General features: G+C 44.5%; 1 protein-coding gene across 1 annotated transcript; it reads left to right on the top strand.

Moving 5' to 3' along the window:
* Positions 1-14,207: 14,207 nt before the first annotated feature.
* TAL2 (TAL bHLH transcription factor 2) lies at positions 14,208-26,452 on the top strand. The gene is made up of 2 exons (XM_081845728.1): positions 14,208-14,557; positions 24,386-26,452. Exon 2 carries the CDS (start codon positions 24,404-24,406, stop codon positions 24,755-24,757), a length of 354 nt encoding a protein of 117 aa, XP_081701854.1. The 5' UTR covers positions 14,208-14,557; positions 24,386-24,403; the 3' UTR covers positions 24,758-26,452.
* The last annotated feature ends 1,301 nt before the right edge of the window (positions 26,453-27,753 follow it).

The raw sequence follows: 27,753 nt of genomic DNA, 5'->3' as shown, positions 1-27,753 counted from the left end.
TGCGCTTTAAGCAACGGTTTTGGATTATTTTGACCCTCTCAAGTCTTGCAGACTCATCTTCCAGGCACAGAAACCTATCATTTTGACCACTGGTCTGAGGTGTGCACATTTATCATTCTATTTTTGATTAGAATTGGGATTGGTTAGGGTTGCCAGATCGTAATCTGGAGATTCCCCTTATAGCTCTTTAGTACTGAAAAAAGGAGATGAAGAAACTGCATCTTCTTCACCTTTTGCTGCCTAGTCACCACCTGCTGTTGCAAGCAGGTACCGTATTTTTTGCTCTACAAGACTCATTTTTTCCCTTCTAAAAAGTAAGAGGAAATGTGTGTGCGTCTTATGGAGCGAATGCAGGCTGCGCAGCTATCACAGAAGCCAGAACAGCAAGAGGGATTGCTGCTTTCACTGCGCAACGATCCCTCTTGCTGTTCTGGCTTCTGAGATTCAGAATATTTTTTTTCTTGTTTTCCTCCTCCAAAAACTAGGTGCATCTTGTGGTCTGGTGCGTCTTATAGAGCGAAAAATATGGTATATGAACAGGGATAGGATTGAGCAGAGGAAAGGACTTGCATCAGGGGTAGGGGGAGATTGCTATAGCAGTCTGATCACCCTGTTTCAAGAAATCATAGAATCATAGAATCATAGAGTTGGAAGAGACCACAAGGGCCATCGAGTCCAACCCCTGCCAAGCAGGAAACACCACCAGAGCACTCCTGACATATGGTTGTCAAGCCTCTGCTTAAAGACCTCCAAAGAAGGAGACTCCACCACACTCCTTGGCAGCAAATTCCACTGTCGAACAGCTCTCACTGTCAGGAAGTTCCTCCTAATGTTTAGGTGGAATCTTTTTTCTTGTAGTTTGGAACCATTGCTCCGTGTCTCTGGAAATACAAGTTTTGATGTGATAATCCTAATGTTATCGACTCTACCAAATCAAGATTATGATATGGAGGGGGGCCTGGAAGTCTCTTGAACCTACAGCATGCAGGGCTCACCTGGTCTCAGTTAGTTAGTCTTTGAAGACTGTCCATCTTTCCCCAAATAAATAAACGATGGGGAAATAAGCAGGAACAGATATGGATATTGATAGATATATAGATATAGATCTTTCGTCTGTGAGGTTCTGTAAACAAAGCTTGACTAATATCTCCTTGAGCAAGATCTAAATCTTTATACTGTAGTGATCTCTTTCAGGAACTACTTTTGCCAGAGTAACTCTTTGAGAAATGAGTGGGGTGTAATGTAAGGTTACCAGACGTCCCCGGATTTACAAACCAGTCCTTATACAAAAATCCATTGAAGTTGAAAAGTGTCCCCGGATTCATTGAAGAAAATCTGGTAACCTTAGAGCTCCAGGTATCCTGTTTGCCAGTTCCAGTGCTATAACTCAGGACCAAATTACCTTATGGACTGCCTCCCTGCCCAGCAGGTACACCCCTGAGATAGGGCATTGCTGAGAGTACCAAATATCCCAGAGATGTGCTTAGTTTGTATTAGAAACTGGGCTTTTAGTACTGCAGCTCCAGCACTCTGGAATGAGTTGCCAGATAGGTGTAAAGCGAATTAATGTTTAGGAGTGTACTGTATCCATTTCTTATTCAGGAAAAGGTAAAGGTAAAGGGACCCCTGACCATTAGGTCCAGTTGCGGACGACTCAGGGGTTGCAGTGCTCATCTCGCTTTATTGGCCGAGGGAGCCTGTGTACAGTTTCCGGGTTATGTATCCAGCATGACTAAGCCGCTTCTGGCGAACCAGAGCAGCACACGGAAACACCGTTTACCTTCCTGCCGGAGAAGGCGTAGCTATTTGTGAAATATTAGATGCAGAGCTATTGTGATGGGTTTTGGTATGTGTGTCTTTTTAGACTTTTGTACCTTTTGTGTTTTATCTTGTGTGCTCCACTGATATCTTGTGCCAAGCAATTTTTAAAATCTGTTTTTTAAAATAGCAACTAATACCAATATAGACATCACCCCTGCCTTGCACCTCTTTTGCCTCCTGCCTCACAACTAGGGCACAAAGCATAGGGCTGGGTTTCCCCCCAAAGGCTTCCAGTTGCTCATTCTTACAGAGTGGCTACTATCTCTCTTAGAGGCCTGGTGATAGTGATGATAGATAGATAGATAGATAGATAGATAGATAGATAGACAGACAGACAGATGATAGATAGATAGATAGATAGATAGATAGATAGATAGAGATTATATATATATATATATGGGAGGATACATTTGTGGGTGAAAGCGTGGAGTTGGCAGAGCCGAATCTTCATGCTACTTGGGGTTTTTCTTTAGCACGGCTAATTTTCTCATTTTAGAAAGTGGGGGAGAAGGGCGAGGGGGCTTGAAGGAAGAATTTGCATAATCTGATTAACTGGGGATTATCCAATGGCTGCTAAACAGCCTCCATGTGCTTGAGCTAAAAACCTTTACTATTCATAGCTCTCACCACGCTGGAGAGAGAGACCTGCACCTGCAGGACTGCCAAGCCCTTCAAGAGTGGCAGGTGGGGGCTGTGCAGGCGAGGCAGAGCCAAGCAGAGGGAGGAAGGTGGCCATCGAAGTTGGACTGCTCTCTCTCTGTGTGTGTGTGTGTGTGTGTGTGACTTTTAATTGATCTCTTTGGATTATCCTCGAGGATGCTATAATAAAAGCTTGGGCCACTTTAAATGACAGAAGATGGCAAGATGTGGTGGTACCCTAAAGCAGGGCTTCCCAAACTTGGGCCTCCAGCTGTTTTTGGACTACAGTTCCCATCATCCCTGACCACTGGTCCTGCTAGCTAGGGATGATGGGAGTTGTAGTCCAAAAACAGCTGGAGGACTCAAGTTTGGGGAAACCCTGTCGTAGAGACTTGATCCTGGTTCAGACACTCTACTCACCCTTTCAACACTCACCTAATGCAGTATGTGGTACAGGGGGTTCATGTGGAGGCTACTACTGTTGGGATACTGCCGGGGAGACGGGGGCATTTGGCAGGTTCCCCAGCTTGCTCCAGTCACCGGCCGGCAGCACGGTGATCTCCGGTACAGCATCAATCAGCGACACGAGCCTCAGACACGTTTAGAAGCCGTGCACGCTCTTATCAGCAGAGTGATAAATCCTCACAGTGGAAGTGGTGGACAGAGATATGTGTAAGCATATTGCAGCATTTATTCAGCAGCAGGAACAAAGGAAAAACATGTCTGCTTCCCTTCGTGTCAGAGCAAATAGCAGTATACAAAAGCAATATACAAAACGGAAGTTCCCAGCAGACTGTGCTGGAAGTAAACAGGCATGTGACACACAACAGTCATGCCTGTCCCTCTTAAGGTAGAACGGAACTATATCCTAAAAATCACAGCCGAAAGCATGACTCTTAGGTTCTTTCTTGCTTTTGGTTTGGAGGGCGAAAATGTCTGAAATAGGCAGTTGCTTGCATGCTTAGAGATGACTGGCAGTGACAGAAAAGAGGACCAGGACCAGGAGACCAGGTTCACCTGGTCTTCTGGTTCACCAGAAGCGGCTTAGTCATGCTGGCCACATGACCCGGAAGCTGTACACTGGCTCCCTCCGCCAATAAAGCGAGATGAGCACCGCAACCCCAGAGTCGGTCACAACTGGACCTAATGGTCAGGGGTCCCTTTACCTTTACCTTTACTAGACGAAGGAGAGGGGAGACAGAGGCAGAACAGCTTGCTGACACGTCAATTGAGAGTATCTCGGATCCCCCTTCTCCCAGAACTCAGCATTCTTGAAGAGTGCAGGAACAGAGAGGGCTCAGAGACAATGGGCTACGAGCAGCCATTGTACTGGGAGATGCTGTTGCTAGGAAGAAGGGAGGAGGATCTTAGTTGGAGCAATACCATTTTCAGGGCTTGCTGCGTTCTTTTCTCTCTTGCTGTTATGAATGAATAAATTTCTTTAAAAGGACTCTACCGTGTCTGCTCAGCTCTTGCTGCAACCAGGTAAGGAACAGCCTTCTGGAAGTCTTGACACCACCCCTAGGTGGAGCCAATGACAGTTCCAACTAATTCTGGTTTTTTACCATGTTCCTTGCTGTTGACATCCAGTGCCACATGGTTGTAAGTATGAAGATAAACAGGCGACTGAACTAGCTGATTGCAGGCTCCGGTTGCTGGAGGAGGGTCCCATTCACTCTAATGGACCAGTCTCCACTGACAAATAGATCTGTCTTCTGCCCATAAAGAATTATTCCCCAACCAGTTGATTCCACTGACCCCATAGTATGTAACTTTGGAGTTCATACTCCTTAGATAGTTTGGGGGGCATACAATTTAGGGGGAATATGAAGCTGACCCTAAGTATTCTTCTGCCATTCCACACTCCGGGTTTCAGATCTCATAAGATTTATTTCTCAAGGCCACGTGTATTCCTGAATACTGCTAGAAACAACGAAACAGACGACTATTGCATGCACCTACCAAAACAGCAAATTCCTTTTGCTTCACTGGCAACTGCACCACCACCAGCAAAACGTGGAGCACATAGCTAAGCGTGTTAGGAGGTGTAAAAATTCAACGGACGCTTTTGAAATGCCGTTTGTGGAAGTTCCCGGGGGAAACAATATTTCAAGGGTGGAATTGATGAATAATTAAAAATATTAATAAAACTTAAATCCTGAATATAATGAATCTAACTGAGAATCTTGCTCCTCCATCCTGAAACTTCATCCCCCTTCCCCTCTGTAAAAGTGCCCCTGGAAAGGAAGCATTTATTAGCATCCTAATGCATCCACAATGGGACAACTATAGAGCTCGTCTGGAGAATAAGAAGCATCATTTAATTTAGTGCTTCAGACTGAAGGCCCAGCTAGTCATACACTCTGTTTCCAGTGTGGTGTAATGGTTAAGAGTGGTGGACTTGTAATCTGGTGAACCGGGTTCGCGTCTCCGCTCCTCCACATGCAGCTGCTGGGTGACCTTGGGCCAGTCACACGTCTCTGAAGTCTCTCAGCCTCACTCACCTCACAGAGTGTTTGTTGTGAGGGAGGGAGGGAGGGAGGGAGGGAGGGAGGGAGGGAAAGGAGATTGGTAGCCGCTTTGAGACTCCTTAGGGTAGTGATAAAGCGGGATATCCAAATCCAAACTCCTACTCCTCCTCCTTTTTCCACCATCCAGTCTTCCCAAAGGCTTAGCAAAAGGTGTCAGCCATTCTCCGTTCGCCCCCAGTAATCGGTGTATTTGCTTCTGAATAAGGAGGCTCTGTTCAACTACCATGATGTAATAGACCTGGCCTCAGTGGCTTCCTCCAAACTTTCTTTTTTTTTAAGTCAGGTAATCTAGTGATAACGCAGCTTTTACATTAACATTCAGAAATGATTTCCAAAGTGATTTACAATGAAGGATGAAACAACAATGCGCTGGATCCAACATTTTCAATTTGTGAACCGAAGGAACGTCTGTTCAACAGAGTTGCACTTTGTGGAAGAGGTGACGTTTTAGATCCAACCCATTAAAAAGTCTTTTTCAGTAAAATAACAATGAAATTTTAGGGTGATGCTTTCCTTTAATTTAAGAAGAGAGCAGGGAAAATATGCTTGGGTGGGTGAATATTGCTCTTACTCCATCATTATGGATTATGGTGGAGCTGAGGTTATCCTTCCTTCCTTCCTTCCTTCCTTCCTTCCTTCCTTCCTTCCTTCCTTCCTTCTAATTTAGTAATTAATTTAGTAATTAATTTAGTAAATTAGTAATTAATTTAATTGATTGATTAAATTAGTAAACCGCCCTTTCCTCAAAGATCACAGGACAGTTTACAACATAAAAATACAAAATGAGAACACAAACTACGTAATGAAACAGAAGCAAGCCAATAGCTCCCTCTCCCCTTGACATCCACTTCTGGCACGGACAATAGAGCATGTCATTGTAGCACAAGAACAGGAGCTGGGTATTCTCATTCAAAGAGCTGAAGCAATGAGAAGCCAAACTGCGGAAAAATGATTACTAAGGAATTTTTGTGTGTGCTTCTGTTGCTTTTCAAAGTCGGTATGTGACAAATTAATAAGGAAAGAGAGGTAAAGAAGTCACACCGGTGCTACATAGCAAAAGTTGCCTGCAAACACGACATGAAGGCTGGCAGCGTTAACTCTGCCATGTGGGAATACCTTGCAGACAACTGCAGTGCCTGGAGACAGACGGTCAGGTCTTGTATCCCTTGTGACCAGAGGGAGGAATGATATCTGGGGAAAGTGCAGGAAGAAGAAATGCAGTGATTCACATGCAGCAGCGCAGAGGTGCCAGCTTCTCAAGACGATTGAGAGGACCCGATGGGACATCCTGACGTCAAATGCAGAACGTCCTGATGTTACGTGAGTGACGTCATGAGGAGCCAGGGGGCAGAGCCAAATGCCCTCTGAACACTGAGGGGCCCCGGGCCCCTTAAAAAAAACATTTGGGTGCTCCAAAGTGCCTTAGCTCTCAGGAGCTGCCACCTATGCATCAGCACAACCTGATGCCTTCATCTGCCCCAGCTGCAACAAAACATGTCTCTCCCGTATCGGTCTCTACAGCCACGGCAGGCGCTGTAAGTCTCCCAGCAGTTTGACTTCATCCTCAAATGTGCACTCTTCCATTGTCTCCCAAGATAGATGGACGCCAACCAGTTTTGAAACTTCAAACCTCTACGCCAGTATTACTGAGGGTTGAGCTGAACTGAAATATAGTCTAAGGCAAGGGTTGGCAAAGGTTTTGGGGCTTGGGCCGGTTGACAGTCCCGCTGATGCCACGGTGGACCGGAGTGTGTGTGTGTGCACACATGCATGCATGCGTGCGCAAACACTATTTCTGGCGCTCCTTCCAGCGCAGAGGAGGTGTGCACAGCTTCCCATTGGCTGCAGCAGGAGCTTCCTGCAGCCAATGGGAAGTCGGCCAGCGTCGCACAAGGCGGCCCCTGCTCTGCTCCATGCCAGTTTAGCACGGTGCATGTGAGCCGACGGAGCAGGCAGTGGGGGGCAAGGATCCATGGGCCGGTTAAACAACCCCCATGGGCCACTTGTGGCCCATGGGCCTTACGTTGCTGACCCCTGGTGTGCATTTCTTGGAAGAGAGGCAAGATTTGAACTGTAGACTTCCTAATCTGTCTACCCTTCTCTCAACTACTGCAGTACACTAGTCCTCATGGAAAACTTCAAAATTCCATTATAGGAAGAAAATGCAATCCTTTGCACTTCTAATCAGTGCTAAGTGTGTTTCATGATTTCTGCCAAAATGTTTACAAGTACAGCCGTACCTTGGAAGTCGAACAGAATCCGTTCCAGAAGTCCTTTTGACTTCCAAAACGTTTGGAAACCAAAGCGTGGCTTCTGATTGGCTGCAGGAAGCTCTTGCAGCCAATCGGAAGCCGTGGAAGCCCCGTTGGATGTTCGGCTTCCAAAAATAGTTCGCAAACCGGAACAGTTATTTCCCGGTTGGCAGTGTTCGGGAGCCAAAACATTTGAGAACTAAGCTGTTTGAAAACCAAGGTACGACTGTAGTACCATATCATCTCAGCGGATCCTCAGTTTATTTTTGTGGTTTTAAATGATTTCAGCGGATTCAGTAGAAGTCGAAACCTTTGCTTGTGGGACGTCAGGAGGCAGGATAGATTTGCTCGTCCACAATTTTACAGATGCAAATGGTTGTCCATCTCTTTTCGTACAGAGCAAACCTTCTCTCCCATATTAGATATTCCTGGCTGGAATATCTCAGTGCTGCAGGCTGTGGGTAAATAATGATCTGGAGGAGGTTACACACTGGAGGTGCTTTTGGCAACTTTCCAATGTAAATTAGATGGAAATGAGGCTTCTGTGGAGGCCAAAGGCCCTTTTCAAATGGGCTAGTGGGGGATTAGTTAACATAACACTTGTGCTAAATGAAGCAGTTGACACAGCTTTCAGAGGGGAGAGCTGCTGCTCTAATTTACCATGAGAAAAGAGACCAGCCTCAATTTAGTCCTGCAGGAGAAGGAACTTGCAATCACAAGAATGTGTGGCCTGTATTTCCAAACCACTGAAATTTGAAGTGTTGACATTCTGGGCAGTGTTAAAATAAACCAAGATGATTTAAACCCTTTCGTGGGTGACTTATTTCAATGATCTAGGTGGATGGGTTTTCAATTCTGCCTTCACTATTTTTTATTTCACGGCAGAGGCACCAATTAAGGATGCTCGGACCAAAGAAAGATAAATATAAAGCCCTGCTTTTTATTCTCGAACTTGCCGTTCTGTATCACCTTTCCTGATGAGTGTGACATAGGATTGCAGCTCCCTTTGGACTCGGTGGCAGGACACATGCAAAACGATTGCAGAGTGAATTTGTTTTGAGTTTCTTTAGCTCTTTCCAGAGGTAACTTCCTTTTGCAACTCCTTTCAAAGAAGTGTAGCTTTTCTTATTTTCCACTACTTTCTTTTTTCCACCCCTTCCCTCTCTGAAAAGAAGAAAACATTTTCTCCTTAGAAGAGCTTCCAAAAGAACAATCCCTTTTAAAAAGAACCGAAGGAGCTTAAATGCTTTAGGTCAGTTTTGGAGAAGAAAGGTCCATTATTTTTTTCTCTGGCTATTTGTTGCCCACTAGGACAACTCTCCTCCTTCTAATTAAAGGCAGCCTTAGGGATGGTCTCATTCCCTAGTGATAATTTTACTGTTTATACCCTGCACATCTTACTGGGTTGTCCCAGCCGCTCTGGGCAGCTTCCAATATATATATATAAACATAAGAAAACATTAAATATTTAAAAAAAATTCCCTATCCAGGATTGCCTTCAGACAGCTCGGGGGTCAGATAAGTCCACAGCCACCAACATTTCTCCATTGAAAACGGGACATCCTAAGGATAAGTGGGACATTCCAAGATCAAATCAGAAACTGTGATTGCTTCTCTAAATCAGGGACATCCCTGGAAAATAGGAACACTTGGAGGGTCTGTGCTTACCTTTTTTTTTTTTTTTTTTTTTGAAGTTGGTAGGATTTAGCTACATGCTTCAAAATGCATGTTTTAATGTGTGTCTGGTATGCACGTCATGGTAAGGTGTGGGCTTCCAGATAGTACAATATAGTTTGTGTTTCTGGGACATGCTAACTAAGCCAGGTTCAACTTCTCCTGCACTTTTCCTGAGTTTCCAAGCCTGATACCTTCTGGGCACTTACGATAGTGAAAAGGGAGTCAGGATCAGATGAAATGAACCTTAAGGACTAGTTGTTTCGTACCACAGGGCAGGCCTGCTACAACTTGTCATTCATCAAGCTGAATGTGGCTTGCCACCCAGGTCTTGCAGCTTGTCAGGGGCTCAGTAAGCCGTGCTTCTGCTGCCTGCTCAGGACTGAAAATCAAAGGTTGATCAATTGATGTCAGGTGGACCATGGACCAGTCCAGGTGTGCAGGCTTGGCTACAAAAAAGGGCATTAAAAGCAAGACAGCCAAAGAAGGAGAAGTAGGAGTAGGAGTAATAATAGGTGCCAAGCTGCTTAGTATCAGATAGGGTACCCCAGTGGCATAGCGTGGTGGTGGGCCACAGGGGCAGTTGTCTCGGGCACAAAAATTTTAGGGGAGCAAAATTTCAACACCTGGTGCTGCCTCAGTACTGCTGGGCGCTTCCATTGCTGGGTGTCGTTGAAAACAGCTTCTCCATAACCAGGAAGCGACCTCTCCCTCCCTCTACCCCCTTCATGCAGCCCTGGGCACTGGCAATCCACGATATGCCACTGGGGTAGCCTGCTTTTCAGCTGACCTCTGCTGTTGTGCCTTGAGCAGCAGCTTCATTTGCAGCCGTTTGGTGTGGAGAGGTAACAGCAGCCACTCTGTCAGGCTACAGCAGAAGAAGGAGAGATTGGGCTGCATGCAGGGCCTCCCCATCAGCTCAGCAGAGAGACCAGCAGCCTCCAGCTCCTCTTATCCGTGAGCTCTTTCCATTCCAGCTGGACTTACAATAACTCTGTAACTCAGATCCGGGGTTTGACCCCCTCCCTCCCCATCCTCTTTCCTTCTGCACCAAGTCTTATGGGTTATAAGTGTGAAAAGCAGGGACTGTTTTCTTATTGATATTTGTAAGCTGTGTCTGGCTCCCGCCTCCCTACTGAAGAGAGGCATACAAACATGTTCAATCACATCTATTTATTTAGCTATTTATCTCCATGCTGGTTTCTGCGCAATGAGCATCAGCTCAAGGCGCAAGAGGAGGGAGCCAGCTCATTTCCACCCCTCCTGCCCCATGTCAGAAAAGCCAGGGGGTTGCAAGGAGCAGAGGCAGCAAAGTTTGCAATGCAACTGGAACTGCAGTGGTGGCTGGTGCCCTTTGAGACTGGTAAAACAACAACAACAAACCTGTGGTTACGTGAAACATACTCAATAAACACACGAGACGTAACCGGCTGTACTTTTGAATAAATAAGGTATACTATTCATTGTGTCAAATTGTAGATTTCGACGGAAGTCTCATAAAGTTCAACGAAAAAAGCAGAAGACCCAGTGGACCAGTTCATTGTCTAGTCAGTTCATGCATAAGGTCCATACATGTATAAATATCTATTCCACCTGTCTGTTCATAGAGTCCAATAATCCACATGAAGGGTTGTTACAGTTCCACAGAATCCTTTCACAGAGTCTAAGACAAGACCTTATTTATTCAAAAGTACAGCCGGTTATGTTAAGTTGTGGGTGAACATATCAGACAACACAGCGATTCTTCAAACAGCTCTTGTTTATTCACAGGCCAGAACAGAACTGAACTGAAGGGTTCAGCCAGCCTGCTTATATAGAGCTCCACTACAACACAACAGTAACCACTTTCTGTAACTATCCAATCACTGAACATCACTTTCAATCCCTTATTTGCACATGTGGACCTGAGTGAAAACTATCTACAGTATCCCCCTGCTGGCCCAGGGTGAGAACTTCAATACATAACAGGTTACATCTTGTGTGTTCTTTGAGACTGGTAGCTGCTAAGACTGGGAGACCCACAGCAGGTTAGAGCCAGGAGCCAATGACAGGCAGAGCCAGCTAATTCTAGTTTTGCTCTCCTCCCTCCAAGTGTCCAGATTTTCCAGCAACAGTCCTGGAATTATGAAAGCCATCCTGGCTTCTGATTTGACCCTGGAATGTCCCCTCCCCTTCCTGCCAGTGTTGCTGCTGTCGAGCTTGGGAAGGAAGATGAGCCGACCCTTGTTCCAAGTAGCTGTGGTGGCAAGGGAGAATCATTTTCAAGGCCACTCCATGGCGACTGCTGTCGGCCTCCTTCCTTGGGCAGCTTGTAGCAACTCCTGGAGAGCAAGCGAAACAGACGAGAGGCTGCTGAACCTGAGGCTCAGCCCCATGTGACGTGCCACCTCTGGGGAGCAGGCAGAGGGCAGGACCATTCTGGACGAGAAGAAAGGGGGAGTTTCTTTATTTAAAAAATATATTTTGTGCGTCTGTGTCTAATCTTGCCCCTTTCTAAAAATTTTTTTATGGGTGTGTGTTTTTCTCTTTGTATATCTACCAAAGAATAAAACAGAATAAAATTGAGGTTAAGGGGCTTTCTCATGATGGCTGAAGGCATGTGTGCTGTGTCCCATTGGTGAAGCGGTGTAGGGATGTGAGTGGTACTGCGGTCTAAACTACTGAGCCTCTTGGGCTTGCCGATCAGAAGGTTGGCAGTTTGAATCCCTGCAACAGAGTGAGCTCCCATTGCTCTGTCCCAGCTCCTGCCAACCTCGCTGTTCGAAAGCACATCAGTGCCGGGAAGGTAAACGGCGTTTCCGTGTGGTCTGGTTTCCGTCACAGTGTTATGTTGTGCCAGAAACGGTTTAGTCATGCTGGCCACATGGCCTGGAAAGCTGTCTGTGGACAGTCGCCGTCTCCCTCAGCCTGAAAGCAAGACGAGCGCTGCAACCCCATAGTTACCTTTGACTGGATGTAACCACCCAGGGGTCCTTTACCTTTTTTTACCTTTTGGTGAAGCGGTGGTGGCACTTGCCCTGTTTCTGATAGGAAATGCTCTGGGGGAAAGACAAAAAATGGGGGGGTTGAGGAGGGGCAGTTGGGGAGGGTGAGAAATCTTCATATTTTCATCTGAGGCATGTTGGAGGGTACACTTCTGTACAGCGAAATACTGAGACTGACAGCCAGCAATTTCCCCTCATCTGGATTTAAGTAAGAAGACAGGCAGGTGGGGGCTGTCTGAGAGCAGAGAGGTTGGTGAGGCATGAGCCATTTGCCCTCATGGGCCGGCCGGCTTCCACTGTCGGGCCACCAACTGTGGTAAGAAAATCACCACCTTGTTCATTAGCCAGGTGAGGAACAACCACCTGTTGAATAAACCACAGAACCAAGCAAATTCTTTCCAAGTCCAGCATCCAGATTTAGGGACCTGGAGTTAATTTTTTAGCTATTGCAGCAGGACAGAGCTCACTCAACTCAGTGTGCCAGTTGAGAAGGTCTGACTCAAGGCACTTCAGAACACACCTTATCCAAGGTATCAGTCTACCTATTGGACTTATTTACAAAATTATTAGCACCCTTCTACAAGCATTGAAGGGACGCAGGTGGCGCTGTGGGTTAAACCACAGAGCCTAGGACTTGCCAATCAGAAGGTCGGTGGTTCGAATCCCTGCGACGGGGTGAGCTCCCTTTGCTTGGTCCCTGCTCCTGCCTACCTAGCAGTTCGAAAGCACATCAAAGTACAAGTAGATAAATAGGTACCACTCCAGCGGGAAGGTAAACGGCGTTTCCATGTGCTGCTCTGGTTCGCCAGAAGCGGCTTAGTCATGCTGGCCACATGATCCAGAAGCTGTACGCTGGCTCCCTCGGCCAATAAAGCGAAATGAGCGCCGCAACCCCAGAGTCGGCCACGACTGGACCTAATGGCCAGGGGTCCCTTTACCTTTACCTTTACAAGCATTGAACACCATAGCATAGTAATACAATACAGAGGATGGCTGAGAGGAGGGAAGCCCTTTCTCCTCTCATGCTTTGCTGCAACCAACATCTAAACCCTGTAGACTAAAGGCCAGTCATCAAGGGTGGGGGTGGCTATCGTCTGAGTTGTTGTGTGACGGTTGTTACAGACTGAACATTTTGAAGTTGCCATACTATAAGCCGGAGGTCAGAGAATCAGTGCATCTCCTTCAGTTACAGTCTAGGTGGCAGAAGCTCTTGAGCAGGGGTCAGCAGACTTTTTCAGCAGGGCGCCGGCCCATTGTCCCTTAGACCTTGTGGGGGGCCGGACTATATTTTGAAGGGGGGAAAATGAATGAATTCCTATGCCCCACAAATAATCCAGAGATGCATTTTAAATAAAAGGACACATTCTACTCATGTAAAAACACGCTGATTCCCAGACCATCTGCGGGCTGGATTTAGAAGGTGATTGGGCCGGATCCGGCCCCCGGGCCTTAGTTTGCCTACCCATGTTGTTGAGGGTTTGTGACCAGAGGAATACCTAGACCCCCCCCACACACAAACCCATTTAAATGTGGGTGCCAGGGTTTGAAACTGGAGTTACCCCACACAAGGTCTGAGCTTGAACAGACCTGCAGCCCTTCCCCTGTTTGTAGCTGCATACCTATGTACATGTGTCCCTGGGCTGCAGTTATGTGAAATACTTGGTGCACACATCACTGAACGATACATGGAAAAACATTGTGATTACAAACAGCCTCCGCGGGTCTCCAGAGTAGTGTGTGTCTCCTTTGTTTTGCTTTCTTCGACAACCATTCCTGTTCCTTTTAAAAAAATTACATCCCACGAGGCATTTTCCACACCAGTGTTTTCCCACAAGTGTTGTATTCTGGCGATTAGTTTCTAAAAAGAGCATTGCCAGGTTTCTGAGCGTGACTCCAAGCTGCCCTTACTGGTCTCCAAGCTTCTCCCCGCTCAAAAGGCCAGGCACACAATGATGTTTGGCAGTTGCTGGACACTCTGCACATGCTCAAAGGTGCTTCCTTTGCCATGCTAACACTCCAGGCACTTGGAAATCAATTCCAGGGCTGAGCCCCCCCCCTCCCCGCTGCCTGATTCCTAAGCTCAGACTTAAACGAAGCTCAGCTCATATAAAACACTGCTGAGTTCAATAGGCTATGGCTGGGGAAGGCAAGATGCTGACCCCCAACATCCATCATCCCTGACCATTGACCATGCTGGCTGGGGGCTGATGGGAGTCCAACAACACCTAGAAAGCATCACATTGCCAACCGCCAGCCACTTACGGCCTTTTGCAAAAATAGCCTGTCTGGTGTTTTTTCCCCCTTAGTGTTTGAATCCAAACCTCTTGGCATTTCAGAACAAAGCTCCAAAGCTGTCTTGTCCACCTATTCTAGCATGGGCTAGAATTCTAGGAAGAGCAAGAAGCTGCAGCATGAAAAGGATCTCCCAGGAGATACGGAATAAGCTCCCTGGATCGCTAGCACTAGTGGTGACACGCGCCAGACAAAGGATCTGGCGTTCTATAAAGGAGGCAGCAGGCAGGGACCGGCAATTGGCTGGATTGTCAGGAGAGAGAGCAGCTCTTGCGTCTCAGAGCTGGGAGAGCAAAGTACCGGGAGCAGCCAGAGCGAACTTGGACTGCAGGCGAACACTTCTGCGAGATCAGCTTTGGAAAAGGTAAGTTACTTTGCTTATTACGTGTGTGTGGTTTTTCCTTCTTAGATTTATATTTTTATTTTAAAAGCATTTTAGTCTTTTATGCAACTTTCCCAAATGTGCACACATTCCCACTTTTCCCAACACCAAAAGGCTTTGTGGGCATTGCTGGGTGGTTTCCCTGGAATGCCTTTTTAGACATCCACGCTGAATTTTGTGCTGGGGAAGGAGTAAGAATCTTGACAGCTTCCTTTTGACACTCATAAGGTGGTGGTGGCACATGGCTCCGGTTATGTCTGAAAAGGGCTGCTCCTTCACAGGTGACTAAATTCAGACCTGGAGTGAGATGGCTGTATCCTCTGCTCTTTCCCACATTGCTGCTGACATTGTGGCATAAGCACTGCAGTTAAGAGACCGGCAGTGGAGCTGTTCTCATTTTGTCCGTCTGAATAACATTCCACAGCTGAGATTGCATGGAATTTGATGGGGAGGTGGGCATTATTGGGTTGTTCTCATTTTTGTTTTTGTTTTGCATTTTTATGTTGTGAACCGCCCTGAGACCTTCTGGTATAGGATAGTATACAAATTTAATGCATAATAATAACAATGACAATTGTGAGGAAACAGGGAATATCAACAACTGACTGAAATTCTGGAAGCTTTCAAGTGTTTAACATTTAAAACCATGTGGTGTGTTAAAATCACGTACACCCTTGGGTGGAAAATGCCACTAAACCGGACACTTTGAGACTTCCTTTACATTCTACATGCCATTACATGCAATGTATACAACATGATAGGGCCACTTTCTTAAACCACAGCAGCCTCAACAGTTTCTGTCGTATTTATTTTTGAAATATTCAGGCAACAGATTCTTATGCTTTAGCATGCAAGGTAGCTAGCTCGTTATGTGTCTTGTGGAATATTTTTATAGTGTTTAATTAATACAGATTCACTCAGTGCCCCAAGAGGCAGATCTGTAGCTTTGCATTCCTTGTCTTAAGCATATACTACGTGGAACTATCCTACCGAAATCTGTGGGTATGTTTCCATTTAAAGGACTTTCGATGGCATTTCCCTATAAAGTGTTTGGGAGCAGTTTGCAGGTCTTGTTGAATTTCCTCCCCTTCAAGTGTATATGACAGTGACAGCTATGAATTCCTTGCCTGGGTTGCAAGTTCTTTGTATGTGCATACATATATGAACTATTTAGCTATCTTTGTCAATTCTTTCCTAAACACCATTTAAAAGATAATAATAACAACAGCAACAACAGAGTCCTTGGACTTTCATCCCACTTAAAATAAATACAGTGTCCAGTGGAAAACATCAGCTCAAAATGTAATTCTCTGTGGTCATATTGCAATACCCAGTGCTTTTTTTGTGATCCTACTTTCCAATACAGAGTACCTCTTATTTTCCCTGCCCATGGCAGCTATTATGGGCTGGCACCCACAGCACATTTATCAAGGCACCTCATTTTTTATTTTTTACCCCCCAAAAAGCACGGGCAGTACCTTATTATAGACAGATTTGAGTTCCATAATACATGTACATTTTTATGATGTGGGGCAAAATCCAGATAAGGAGAAACACCTTTGAATGCTGTTGACATCAGCAGGAGAGATTTAAGCACATACTTATTTCTTCCAACCTTAAAAAGGTACTTTGATATAGCTAGAATTTGCCAACACCTTTTGGCTGAAAAATCTCAGAACTGGCCCCCTCTCATCAGAAAGGCCAAACTGGATATGGGCAGAGAGAAAACTCTTTATACTCGAGCCTGTGTGTGCACACACATAGAAAACCAGCTTATAAATATTAAATATAATTAACACTATACAGCAAGCATCCCATGTGATTTAGATATTATTTTCCTTTGATGACTTGGGGGGTGGTTATTTAATTCTGGATCTGCATGGTTCCCGAATTTTAGGTGGTTATCCTTTTCAGCGATAAAATAAGAATAATGAAAAATAGAACTGCAAACCTTTGCAAATTTTGGCAGCAAGGGGGTCGGGCAATCCGTTTGAGAATGTAGCATTGCGGGGAGGGAGGGGGTTAACTTGCCCTGTTCCTTATAACCACCACCTCCCAAGCTGTTATTTGGCTTGTTAGGAAAATGTGTCTTCGATAGGAAGAGCAGTTTGTATGCAGTGGAGGGGGAAGCAATGAACAGTCTCTGCCCCGTTGTGGCCCTATATCTGGATGCACCCCCCCTCGTGCCACAGCTGTTTGTAAAAGTTCACAGAGACCAAAGAGCTATTTGCACATCCCCGTTGTCTCATTTCATTTCACCCTAAACTGGATATGATGGTGGGAAATCATTATTACTGTACTTTTTTTTAAGGCCAAATGCAACCACTGGGGATCCCCCAATACAGTCTGAGACAGGTGCTGTGAAGGTAGGCTTAGTCCTCCCTAGCACAATTGTATTTGCCTCCTGAACTTAATAGCAGCTCCGGGGGGGGGGGGGCTTTTAGATTAGCAAAAACATGAGATGGGAAAGGGTCCTGTGGTTCTGATCTAGGTGCCTCCCCCCTCCCCAGCAGCTGCAATTTTTTCCTTTGAAAAACTGCTTTCTGTCTGTCTGTCTGTCTTTCCTTCCTTATATTTTCTGGCTATTTCTCTCTTAGATTTTACACACACACACACACACACACAGAGAGAGAGAGAGAGAGAGAGAGAGAGAGAGAATATTTTAAAATTGAATTAAATCAGGGGACAACCTTTATTTCGGAAAAAAAAAAATGACTCTTGGCAATGCCTTTTCCTAAATGCACTTTTAATTGGGGGTACTAATCTTAGGTTGTTTATTTGGCCCCCCTTCTAATTGCTGTGTTTGGGGTAATTCTTACATAAAAGCAGACTTCATTAGCGAAACCGATGTATTACTTAGAATGCAGTCCCATTAATTTCCGTGGCGCTTAATTGCTGCATAATCACCCTGATTCAAAATTCCACAAGGGTTCTTACGCACAACCGGCTGAAGTGAATGAGGTACCCTCTGCTCATAAGGGAACTCCATGTGAATAGTGCAGTATTTGCATGGTTATCGAAGCCTCTGAGCTGGGACCAGTGCATCTAGGAATAGTATGCACCAATACTAAAAAAATTGCATCTCAGTATTTTTGTTTCCTTCTACTACTCAAATTAAAATGGACAAAACTAGCCCTATGTGCATTTGAAAACTGCTTTTGTTTTTAAATAAAGAAATAAACAAAATAGTGTAATTTTTTAATCTTTTGGGCTTGCATACATTAATTATATTGCAGCCGTGATCTAATACATGCAGATTCAGTAAAAAAGAATAAGTTTATTTTGTTGTTCAAGTGGTCAGAAACTTCAATCTGCCTGAAAAAAATATTATTTATTATAATTCTTTTAAAGGATCCACGAAACCAACAATAATATTGAAATGCCGCTGCTTATTGGGCTGCGAAAATTCAAGAAAAGCTTTGGGTTCTGTCCAGCTCTGCTTAGAGTAGATTCACTGAAATTAAGTTAGTCATAGCTATTTACTTCAGTGTGTCTACTCTGAGTAAATCTACCACTGGATACAACCCTCAATTCCTCTTCAGCCCATTACCTCTTTTCCAAATTGACTCAGTGGAACAGGAAAATAACAGAAAAGTGCCTCTGACCATATGCAGTGTGCATTTTCCATGTGTGCTACTGAAAAATTGCAATCAATCCTCAGGCATCTGAGATTCGAGAGCATGGCTTTAAAAAGTGAATGTTTGGCTAGGTGAGCAAGCTTTGAGCACCTAGAAGTCAAGTGCTACCTTTGAAAACAGCATCCATTTTCTGTGATGGTGCTGTCTAGGAGCGCTGACTGTATGTCACAGAAGGCTTTCATTTTGTTTTTGTTTTAGCTAGGCAGTCCATATTAAATTGCTGTTTCAATTGTTGCTTTAACAAACAGGGGCTGATTTAATCGTGTAAGGGGTTTAGTTGTTGCTGTTGTTGCTGTTGTTGTAGGCTGCTTTGAAAACAAAGGTGAAGCAGGGTAGAAATATTTTCTCACACGCCTCCATTCCCACCATGGACCCACATTTCCATTGTTGAGCAAATCCATATGCCATATATCATGAGTAGGCAAACTAAGGACCGGGGGCCGGATCCGGCCAAATCACCTTCTAAATCCAGCCTATGGATGCTCCAGGAATCAGCGTGTTTTTACATGAGTAGAATGTGTGGTTTTATTTAAAATGCATCTCTGGGGTTATTTGTGGGGCATAGGAATTCGTTCATATTTTTCCCCCAAAATATAGTCCGGCCCCCCACAAGGTCTGAGGGACAGTGGACCGGCCCCCTGCTGAGAAAAATTGCTGACCCCTAGCATAGATAATCTTCTGAAACCATTTTTTTCGTGGTCCGTTTGGTTGCACGACTGTAGGTTTGGCGTGAGTACACAGAACAAAAGAAGTTGGGCAGTTTATCCCTTCGTGCTTGGAAAATCTCATTCTGGCTCCCTCACTCAAAATGGCGCCCGGATAATGCTAGAACCACATCAGCTGCATTGCTGGGGCTGGTTTTTTTTTTTTTTTTTTGTAGAGCTCTAGGTTTAGGGTGCTAGTTTCCTTCACAGAACTAAGTGGGGAAGTCCGCTTCATTGATTCCTTGGCTAAGAAACACACAACTCATAATAATACGTCCATGCCTTGCTGCTAGTGGATTAAATGTCTTTCTGCTGTGGAAAAGAATAAATGCCATTGTCTTTACCACACAGGGCTTTGTTTATTTTAAAAAGGAGGTAGTATTTATTTATTATTACATCTGTATTGTGCTGTTTGTCCAGGGGGAGCTCAGAGTGGCGCAGATGGGACTATTCCATTTTCTTTTACCGATCACAATGGGGGTGGAAAGACCACTCGAGATTTTCCAGCCCACTCCCAACTTATTTAGAACCAGGAACTTGTATGTTGTTAAGGGGTTAAGAGCCCACTCTATCAGTCTTAAGCACTGCAGTTGTTAAAGGCCTCCAAAATTCTGCTTCCTTGATAATACTGGGCTGCTTAGGGAGGTAATTAGCTCCAGTTGATATTAAAAGTCTCATTTTGGATGCTTAGCAGCATCCTTCAGCCCCAGACAGCATTAAGCAGGGGCTGATGGGAATTGTAGTCAAAAACATTTGGAGAGAACCAGGTGGGGGAAGGCTGTGACTAGTAGGCATGGCCAAACTCGGCCCTCCAGCTGTTTTGGGACTACAATTCCCATCATCCCTGACCACTGTTAGCTAGGGATGATGGGAGTTGTAGTCCAAAAACAGCTGGAAGGTCAAGTTTGGCCATGCCTGGGAGTATCCACTTAGAGAATCGCAGGTAGAAACTTTGTTTACTTTCTTACGTTTGTAAGATATTTCTTCATACATTTTAAAAGAAACCTTTAGGATACATTTTGAGTCTTACTAATTAGGCGTTTGGGCATTTTTCTGTTCTGAGGGGTTATCTCATTTTTTTGGGAATCTGTTTTTAGTTTGAATTTTGTTGGCTATACTAATACATACATATATCTACACATTCTAAGTTCTTGTAGTTTCCCACCACAAACTAACTTGGTAACTTTTATTCACTTAATATGAGGTGAGAGGGAACCAAACTTTATTCTATTTTAAACTCTCTATCCCATTTCCAGGCTATGTTGCTTCTATATTTGCAGTACCACTGAGGACGAAGTTTCGCACACCCTCGAAACACATTGCACTTGGAACGAACCATATTCCTTATTGCTTCGTTTGCCTAGTTGGGAAGGGAGGGCAGCCATTTGAGCTCTGCTTCACATAGCAAAATATCCTGGGCTTCGCCGGACATTTATTTTGGAGCCTAAGTTTCTGTGTTACTTTTGAATTCCAAAGGCAGGTTGGAACTAGTGAATATTTCTGAAGCGGTGGAAATTTGGACTCTGAGAAAGAGACCAACATTTTCTGACCTGGGACCCACCACCCCCTCTCCTCTCACATCCAGGGGGCAAAGTTAGCTTCCAGGAGCATGTACTTCCGGGTTAGCGGAGCTTGTTACCCGAAGGGTGCACAACCAGAAGTGTTTGCAAACAGAGGTACCACTGTATTTATTTATACCCCGCCCATCCGGCTGGGTTTCCCCAGCCACTCTGGGCTGCTCCCAACAGAATATTAAAAACAGCATAAAACATCAAACGTTAAAAACTTCCCTAAACAGGGCTGCCTTCAGATGTCTTCTAAAAGTCAGATAGTTGTTCATTTCTTTGACATCTGAAGGGAGGGCGTTCCACAGGGCAGGCGCCACTACCGAGAAGGCCCTCTGCCTGGTTCCCTGTAACCTCACATCTCACAGTAAGGGAATCACCAGAAGATCCTTGGAGCTGGATATCTTCCATTTCCTAATACATATGGAGTGGTGTGTGTGTGTGTGTGTGTGTGAGAGAGAGAGAGAGAGAGAGAGAGAGAGAGATCATTGTACACAGTCCTCTGTTCACCATACTCTTAGAGATTTATTTATACAGTACAGTGGTACCTCGGGTTACATACGCTTCAGGTTACAGACTCCGCTAACCCAGAAATAGTGCTTCAGGTTAAGAACTTTGCTTCAGGATGAGAACAGAAATCGTGTGGCGGCGGTGGCGCGGCAGCAGCAGGAGGCCCCATTAGCTAAAGTGGTGCTTCAGGTTAAGAACAGTTTCAGGTTAAGTATGGACCTCCGGAACGAATTAAGTACTTAACCTGAGGTACCACTGTAATTAAGCGGGATACAAATTCTGTTAAATAAAATAAATACACTTGGACATAAAGTATCTTTGCCCATATTGTTGTTGTTGTTTTGGGAGATGACCTTTGGGGTCCCTTCCAACTTGACAATTCTATAATTCTATCTCTATAGCCAGTAGCTATAGAGCTGGATCGGGACCCTAATATTTTCTTAACTCTTTTCGAAGTTCAACGATGGGGATGCTAAAGGCGAGTTGACACGTACATATACGTCAGCTTGATCTATCTGTCCTTGATTAGACCATACACTCAATAGCTGCTGCACTCGATGTGTGAACGGACACTACTGAGAAGCCTATTGTTGGGGTGATATGGAAGGTCTGTCTGGGCAGATGACCTGCTATGGCTTAGTCATCCGTGCACCCCTAGATTCTGCCATCATAACATAGTGAGCAGGCATATGCACGATACAGGCCAGATACAAATCTAAGCTATTTATATACCCTGGAGGTCTGAATCTCTTTAAATTTTACTTGTTCGTAAGCCCTCATTCCCACTGGATTATACAGAGATTCTCTGCTAGCCTACGAGGGTTACTGCTGCTTGAGCGGCCATTTCTTGCGTAATAAATGCACCAGAAATGCAGCTTTTGTGCGAGGAACTGCTGCGGCTGGTGATGCTTAAGCAGCCTGAATAGATTCACTAAGTGATGCTGCCCTAAGCCTTGGCTATTGAGAAACAGATCTTCATTTGTAGCTCCCTGCATTGGTTAATCTTTTGTATGGTAGTAGCCTTTGGGTGAGCTTTGTTCATCATGTTCATTTGGGTATTTGGTGGGGCTTCTGAGTTGCTGCTCTCGATTCTAACTTGTTTGCTCAGACTTCATTCTGTGTGAAGTTTCAAAGAGGTGAAGGTAATAATCTTTCACATCTTTGTCCTATTGTTGACTTTGGTCAAATAGGTCTTACAGGTCTTTGAAGCACTATGAAATATGTTTGATTGCGTACAGCAAATAGTATACACACCATGGACAACAATGTACAGCTATTTAATTTCTATATTCTGGTGTAGTCAGAATCATTTTTATTCACATTTTGTACTACGCCAATAAACCCTACTGGCTGAGAAGACATTATATAAAGCCAGACTTACTTCAAGAAATATATATCAGATCCTTTCTTTGGGGTTCATTCTCTGACACCATTCACATAATGGCTCGTGAAGCAATTTCATTCATAAACATGAAAGCTTTTTTGTCTGAATGGACCATCCTTGCACCTAACAGACAAGAAAACCTTAAATCTCACATTTTCATGATGTTTGGACATTTAAAAGTGCCCATATGTAACAAGCAGCTTCAAATAAGACTCAAAGCAGGGAATCTGAATCAGGCCACTTTGGATCCCAGATGTGGATCTGCTTTTATTGCATTATTATGGAATATTTATTCAAGAGATTTCTGTTTGCAAAGCTAACCTTGACAACAGACCCTCCAACATTTCTCTGCTGAAAATAGGGATGTCCTATTCAATAGTAGTAACAACAACAATATTTTTTATATCCTGCCCATCTGACTGGGTTGCCCCAGCCACACTGGGCAGCTTCCAGCATCTATAAAAACATAATAAAACACGAAACTATTTTTTTAAAAAATTCTCTGAACAGTGGTACCTCTGGTTACAAACTTAATTCATTCTGGAGGTCTGTTCTTATCCTGAAACTGTTCTTAACATGAGGCACCATTAGTGAAAGTGTGCCTCCCGCTGTGCGCACACCTCTGGCATGCGATTTCTGCTCGCATCCCGGGGCAAAGTTCGCATCTGGGAGCAACTACTTCTGGGTTAGCGTAGCTCATAACCCAACACATGCGCAAGCAGAAGCATTCTTATCCAGAGGTACCACTGTGCAGGGCTGCCTTTAGATGTCTTCTAAAGGTTGTATAGTTGCTTATCTCCTTGGCTCGAGGGTCACATAACTCCATTCCCTCCAACATTTCTCCAATGAAAATAGGGACATCCTAAGGGAAAGCGGGACATTCTAGGATCAAATTAGAAACTGGGATGGCTTCTGTAAATCTGGGACTGTCCCTGGGAAACAGAGACACTTGGAGGGTCTGAGGCAAAAGGATTCAAAATACAGCTCCCTGAGGTAGGGCTAAGAAGACATTTTAAGGTGAAGCAAATAGACAAGAGCAATAATCCCATGACACTTAACCACAACTGAACATGGTGGAATTTCTGAGTAAACATGCTTAGGATTGGGCTGCATGTTGGGAGGCAGTAAATAAATAAATAAATGTCCCACCTACAAACTGGGAGTCTGTCGGCTATTTGAAAAGGATTCCTTGGGTGGATGGGGGCCTCTGTTTGCTGATCTTGTACAAATGTCAGAGAGACAAGGATGCATTTTGAAGCATTCCATCTAACGGAGAAACCCACAAAGGTCGCTATTTGCACACAGAGCTTGTGCTGACAAAAGCAAGAGAGCAAAAGAAAGGAAGAGGGCAACTCTGGCTATCCTTTCACAAATATTGCTGCTCCCCTTGGAGTGATCTGCTAATGGGGCGCTAGTGACCTTTGGTCTACTGGAACATTTCAGGCCTGTACAAAGCAGAAGTGAAATACAGAGGCACTGGGTTTGCAGTCGGACTCTAGGTTTGAGCTATCTTATTGAAGGGTTTAGGGACGCGGTTGGTGCTGTGGTCTAAACAACAGAGCCTAGGGCTTGCCAATCAGAAGGTCAGAGGTTCGAATCCCCGCAAAGGGGTGAGCTCCTGTTGCTCGGTCCCAGCTCCTGCCAACCTAGCAGTTCGAAAGCACGTCAAAGTGCAAGTAGATAAATAGGTAAGGTAAGGTAAGGTAAGGTAAGGTAAACGGGGGGGGGGGAACGGCGTTTCCGTGCGCTGCTCTGGTTCGGCAGAAGTGGCTTAGTCATGCTGGCCACATGACCTGGAAGCTGTCTGCGGACAAACGCCGGCTCCCTCGGCCTATAGAGCGAGATAAGCGCGCAACCCCAGAGTCGGTCATGACTGGGCCTAATCGTCAGGGGTCCCTTTACCTTTACCTTTATTGAAGGGTTTTTTTAAAAAAATGTTTACTTCTCTCCTCTGGCTGCAGTTCAGCTAGTCCTTTCATGATGACCTTTACACTTTTCTCTTCCTCTAGTTCTGCCGGTTCTTGAGAATGACCAGAAAGATCTTCACCAACAGCAGGGAGAGGTGGAGGCAGCAGAACGTCAACAGCGCATTTGCCAAGCTGAGGAAGCTCATTCCCACCCACCCTCCGGACAAAAAGCTCAGCAAGAACGAGACCCTCCGCTTAGCCATGAGGTACATCAACTTCCTTGTCAAGGTGCTCGGGGATCAAGGCCTGCAGCAGCCAGGGATGAATCCACGGGGAAGGATACTGGGACTGTTCCAGCCAAGTCCAAGTTTGGAAAGCATGGAAGACTTGACTCTCATTGAAGACTCTGAGGTCCCTTCTCCCAACACAAGCAGCAATGCTCCAGAGTGTTGGTCAGAGGCGTCGTCTCCGTGACGTGCTGTTTGTCGGGGCTATAGCCCTCCTGGTAGTAATTTGATAGTTTCCCTTCTTTATACAAGTTGTGGGTTGTCTGCCTATGTACAGTATTTATATATATATCTTTTGCTCTTTTAACGAATGTATTTTGTGTAACGGTTTCTTTGGGAGATGCTAATTTTCAGTACTTAGAAAGAGGGATATCAAATCTCTGGAAGTTGATCAGGATTCCAACAGCTCTACTTGCCACAAAGTGCTTTGATCTCAAGGCCAAGGATCTGTGATACAGTCCACAGAAAACTACACATGATGCATTGGCGAGAGTTATTGGAGCCAATAGCTGGTGACTGAGTAGCAACGTAACTTCTAGGCCCAGTTCATACAATTATTGGGCTGTGGAGCCAGTGTGGTGTAGTGGTTAAGAGCGGTAGTCTCGTAATCTGGTGAACCGGGTTCGCTTCCCCGCTCCTCCACATGCAGCTGCTGGGTGACCTTGGGCCAGTCACACTTCTTTGAAGTCTCTCAGCCCCACTCACCTCACAGAGTGTTTGTTGTGGGGGAGGAGGGGAAAGGAGACTGTTAGCTGCTTTGAGACTCCTTCGGGTAGTGATAAAGCAGGATATCAAATCCAAACTCTTCTTCTCTTCTTTTCCGTGGTGGAGTGAGTCCTCTCTACCTTGTGTCCTACAATGTGTGGCATGAGGGCTGCATATGATCTCCTCTTACCTTTCCTAAAAGGAAAGAAACACTTGAGTTGGGCCACTGCAGAGAAAAGCTGTATGAGGAAAAGCTTCACGTCACACATTACTGGAGGCTTGTGGAAGCAAGGGCTGCAAGCCCATTTCTTCACTTCTGAGTAATGTATACTGAAGGTTGCTGTTTGTATTATTTACAATGAAACAGAAATAAGACTACATTATATTTCACCTACTTCTCTGACATTCATCAAAGGCACTATTCCCCAAACTTGTTGATTTACAGAACAATCCTAAGCATTTCTATTCAGAAGTAAGTCCTACTGAATTCAATGGGGCTTACTCCCAGGCTTGTATGGTTAGGATTACAACCTAAGGCACCCTTTTTAATGGATTAAAACTGGTTGTACAATTCAGGGCCAGACTAGATGTGACATATGATGAATGCTTTCTGTTTTATTTACTAAAACAGCAGCATTGGATACCCTGAATCAGATCGGAACAGTGGTGTTGGGGGAGAGCTCTTAAATCTGAAAGAAGGCTCTCAGAAAGCAGGTTGCTTTCTGGGGGCAAATAACAGCTTTAGAGGTGCCCCCTCCCCAATCTGGACTGAGACAGCAGTAGCGGCAAAAGGTTGATGCTAGCAGTCCACTGCAGCCCACCGTGGTTCTTACTTGTACAGTGGTACCTTGGTTCTCAAACTTAATCCATTCCAGACGTCCGTTCCAAAACCAAAGCGTTCCAAAACTAGGGCGCGCTTTCCCATAGAAAGTAATGCAAAATGGATCAATCCGTTCCAGACTTTTAAAAACAACCCCTAAAACAGCAATTTAACCTGAATTTTACTATCTACCATTGATCCATAAAATGAAAGCAATGAACAATGTACTTCAGTCACACAATCAATCAATCAATCAATCAATCAGTAGCTGGACTGGGTTCCACACAGTCACACACAAAAAGAGCCGCAAAAACAAAACGCAAAATAAATAGCCAAAACAGACAGACCTCACTGTAACTCAAATCGGAAGCATAATACTCAAAAAGAGTTTGCAAACCGGAACACTTCCAGGTTTGCAGTGTTTGGGTTCCAAATTGTTTGAGTACCAAGGCGTTTGAGAACCAAGGCAACACTATATACAAATAAATACATAAGCAGTAATCATGTGAATAATGTAACATAATATCTAATCTGGCTTCACTCTTACACCGAAAAAGGTTAACTTTTCAGAGTAGGTGTTTGAATTGCCTGCCTATGGAGGATCTCCCCTGCCCTCAGTGTTTCTGCATGAGTAGCCAATTTGAGCAGCCACCCGATTGATCGTCTTTTCAGTTGCAAGGGGCGGCCCCTTCCGAGAGTGTATGCCTGCGCTGAGAAGAATGGGCTGGATGATCCAATCCCATCTGCAGAAGGGGCACAGTGGAGTTAATATCCCCCTTCCCCAGGAGGCAGATTGGAAGGAGGCAAAGCTGGGAGCGGTAAATCATACAAGAGACACAACTAGCAGCCTTCTCTGTGTGAGAGCATTTTGAGCCCACACAGAAATTTCTGAGGATGTAATTGTGTGATTTTGGGCAGCATACTTGTGTATGTCCCTATGCACACTTCGAGAATGGTTGGACTAAAGTGTTAACTCCTCCAGCCAAGTCAATGAAATAGAAGTATTGCATTTAATTTTAACTGCATCTTTCATTATTATTATTATTATTATTTTAGAAAAGTTGCCACTCAGCCCTTAATTATCCTGAAGATACTATCAAGGAGAATCTGCCACTTGGGGAAAAAAAACACTAGCCACTAATAGTGTTTCCCCATTATTATTATTTTTAAAACATCTTTTAAAATGCTTATTTTGTTACACCTGCCTGCTTCTAGATAAGTTGAAGCTTTGGGATGTTTCTCCTCTTTGCTTCCTTTTTAAATTTTTTTATTAAATCTTTAGTAAACACATTTCACAAAATTATACAGCAATATACTATATTACAATTTATATCCCATCCCATTTTTTTTAAAAAAAAGAATGCAAGAAATTTAAAAGGACCTAAAATAGACTTCCAAATGTTCTCAGAAAACCCTGAATTACACTTGTTATATTTTACACAGTATCATACTATTATATTATTTTCATAAATCTTTTTGATAAAGAAATAATTCTCCTCTTTCCTTCCTTTCACTGGCTACTGCAATGACTTCACATGCTCTCTTGTGTACATACCTCATGTAAAGCACTTTGCACACTGTAAAGTGTTCTGGGGACTATTGATTATAAATGTGGCTGTTGTCAGCCTTTTAAATCTATTTATTTATCTATTATCCAG

This window comes from Podarcis erhardii (genome assembly GCF_964252035.2).
Source record: "Podarcis erhardii genome assembly, chromosome: 17".
Lineage (NCBI taxonomy): Eukaryota > Metazoa > Chordata > Lepidosauria > Squamata > Lacertidae > Podarcis > Podarcis erhardii.
The sequence above is the reverse complement of the archived record's forward strand: the minus strand, read 5'-3'. Positions and strand labels throughout refer to the sequence as shown.

What these genes read in the sequence shown, in the direction of transcription:
- TAL2 (XM_081845728.1), top strand. Translation starts at nt 24,404, where the DNA reads ATGACCAGAAAGATCTTCACCAACAGCAGGGAGAGGTGGAGGCAGCAG.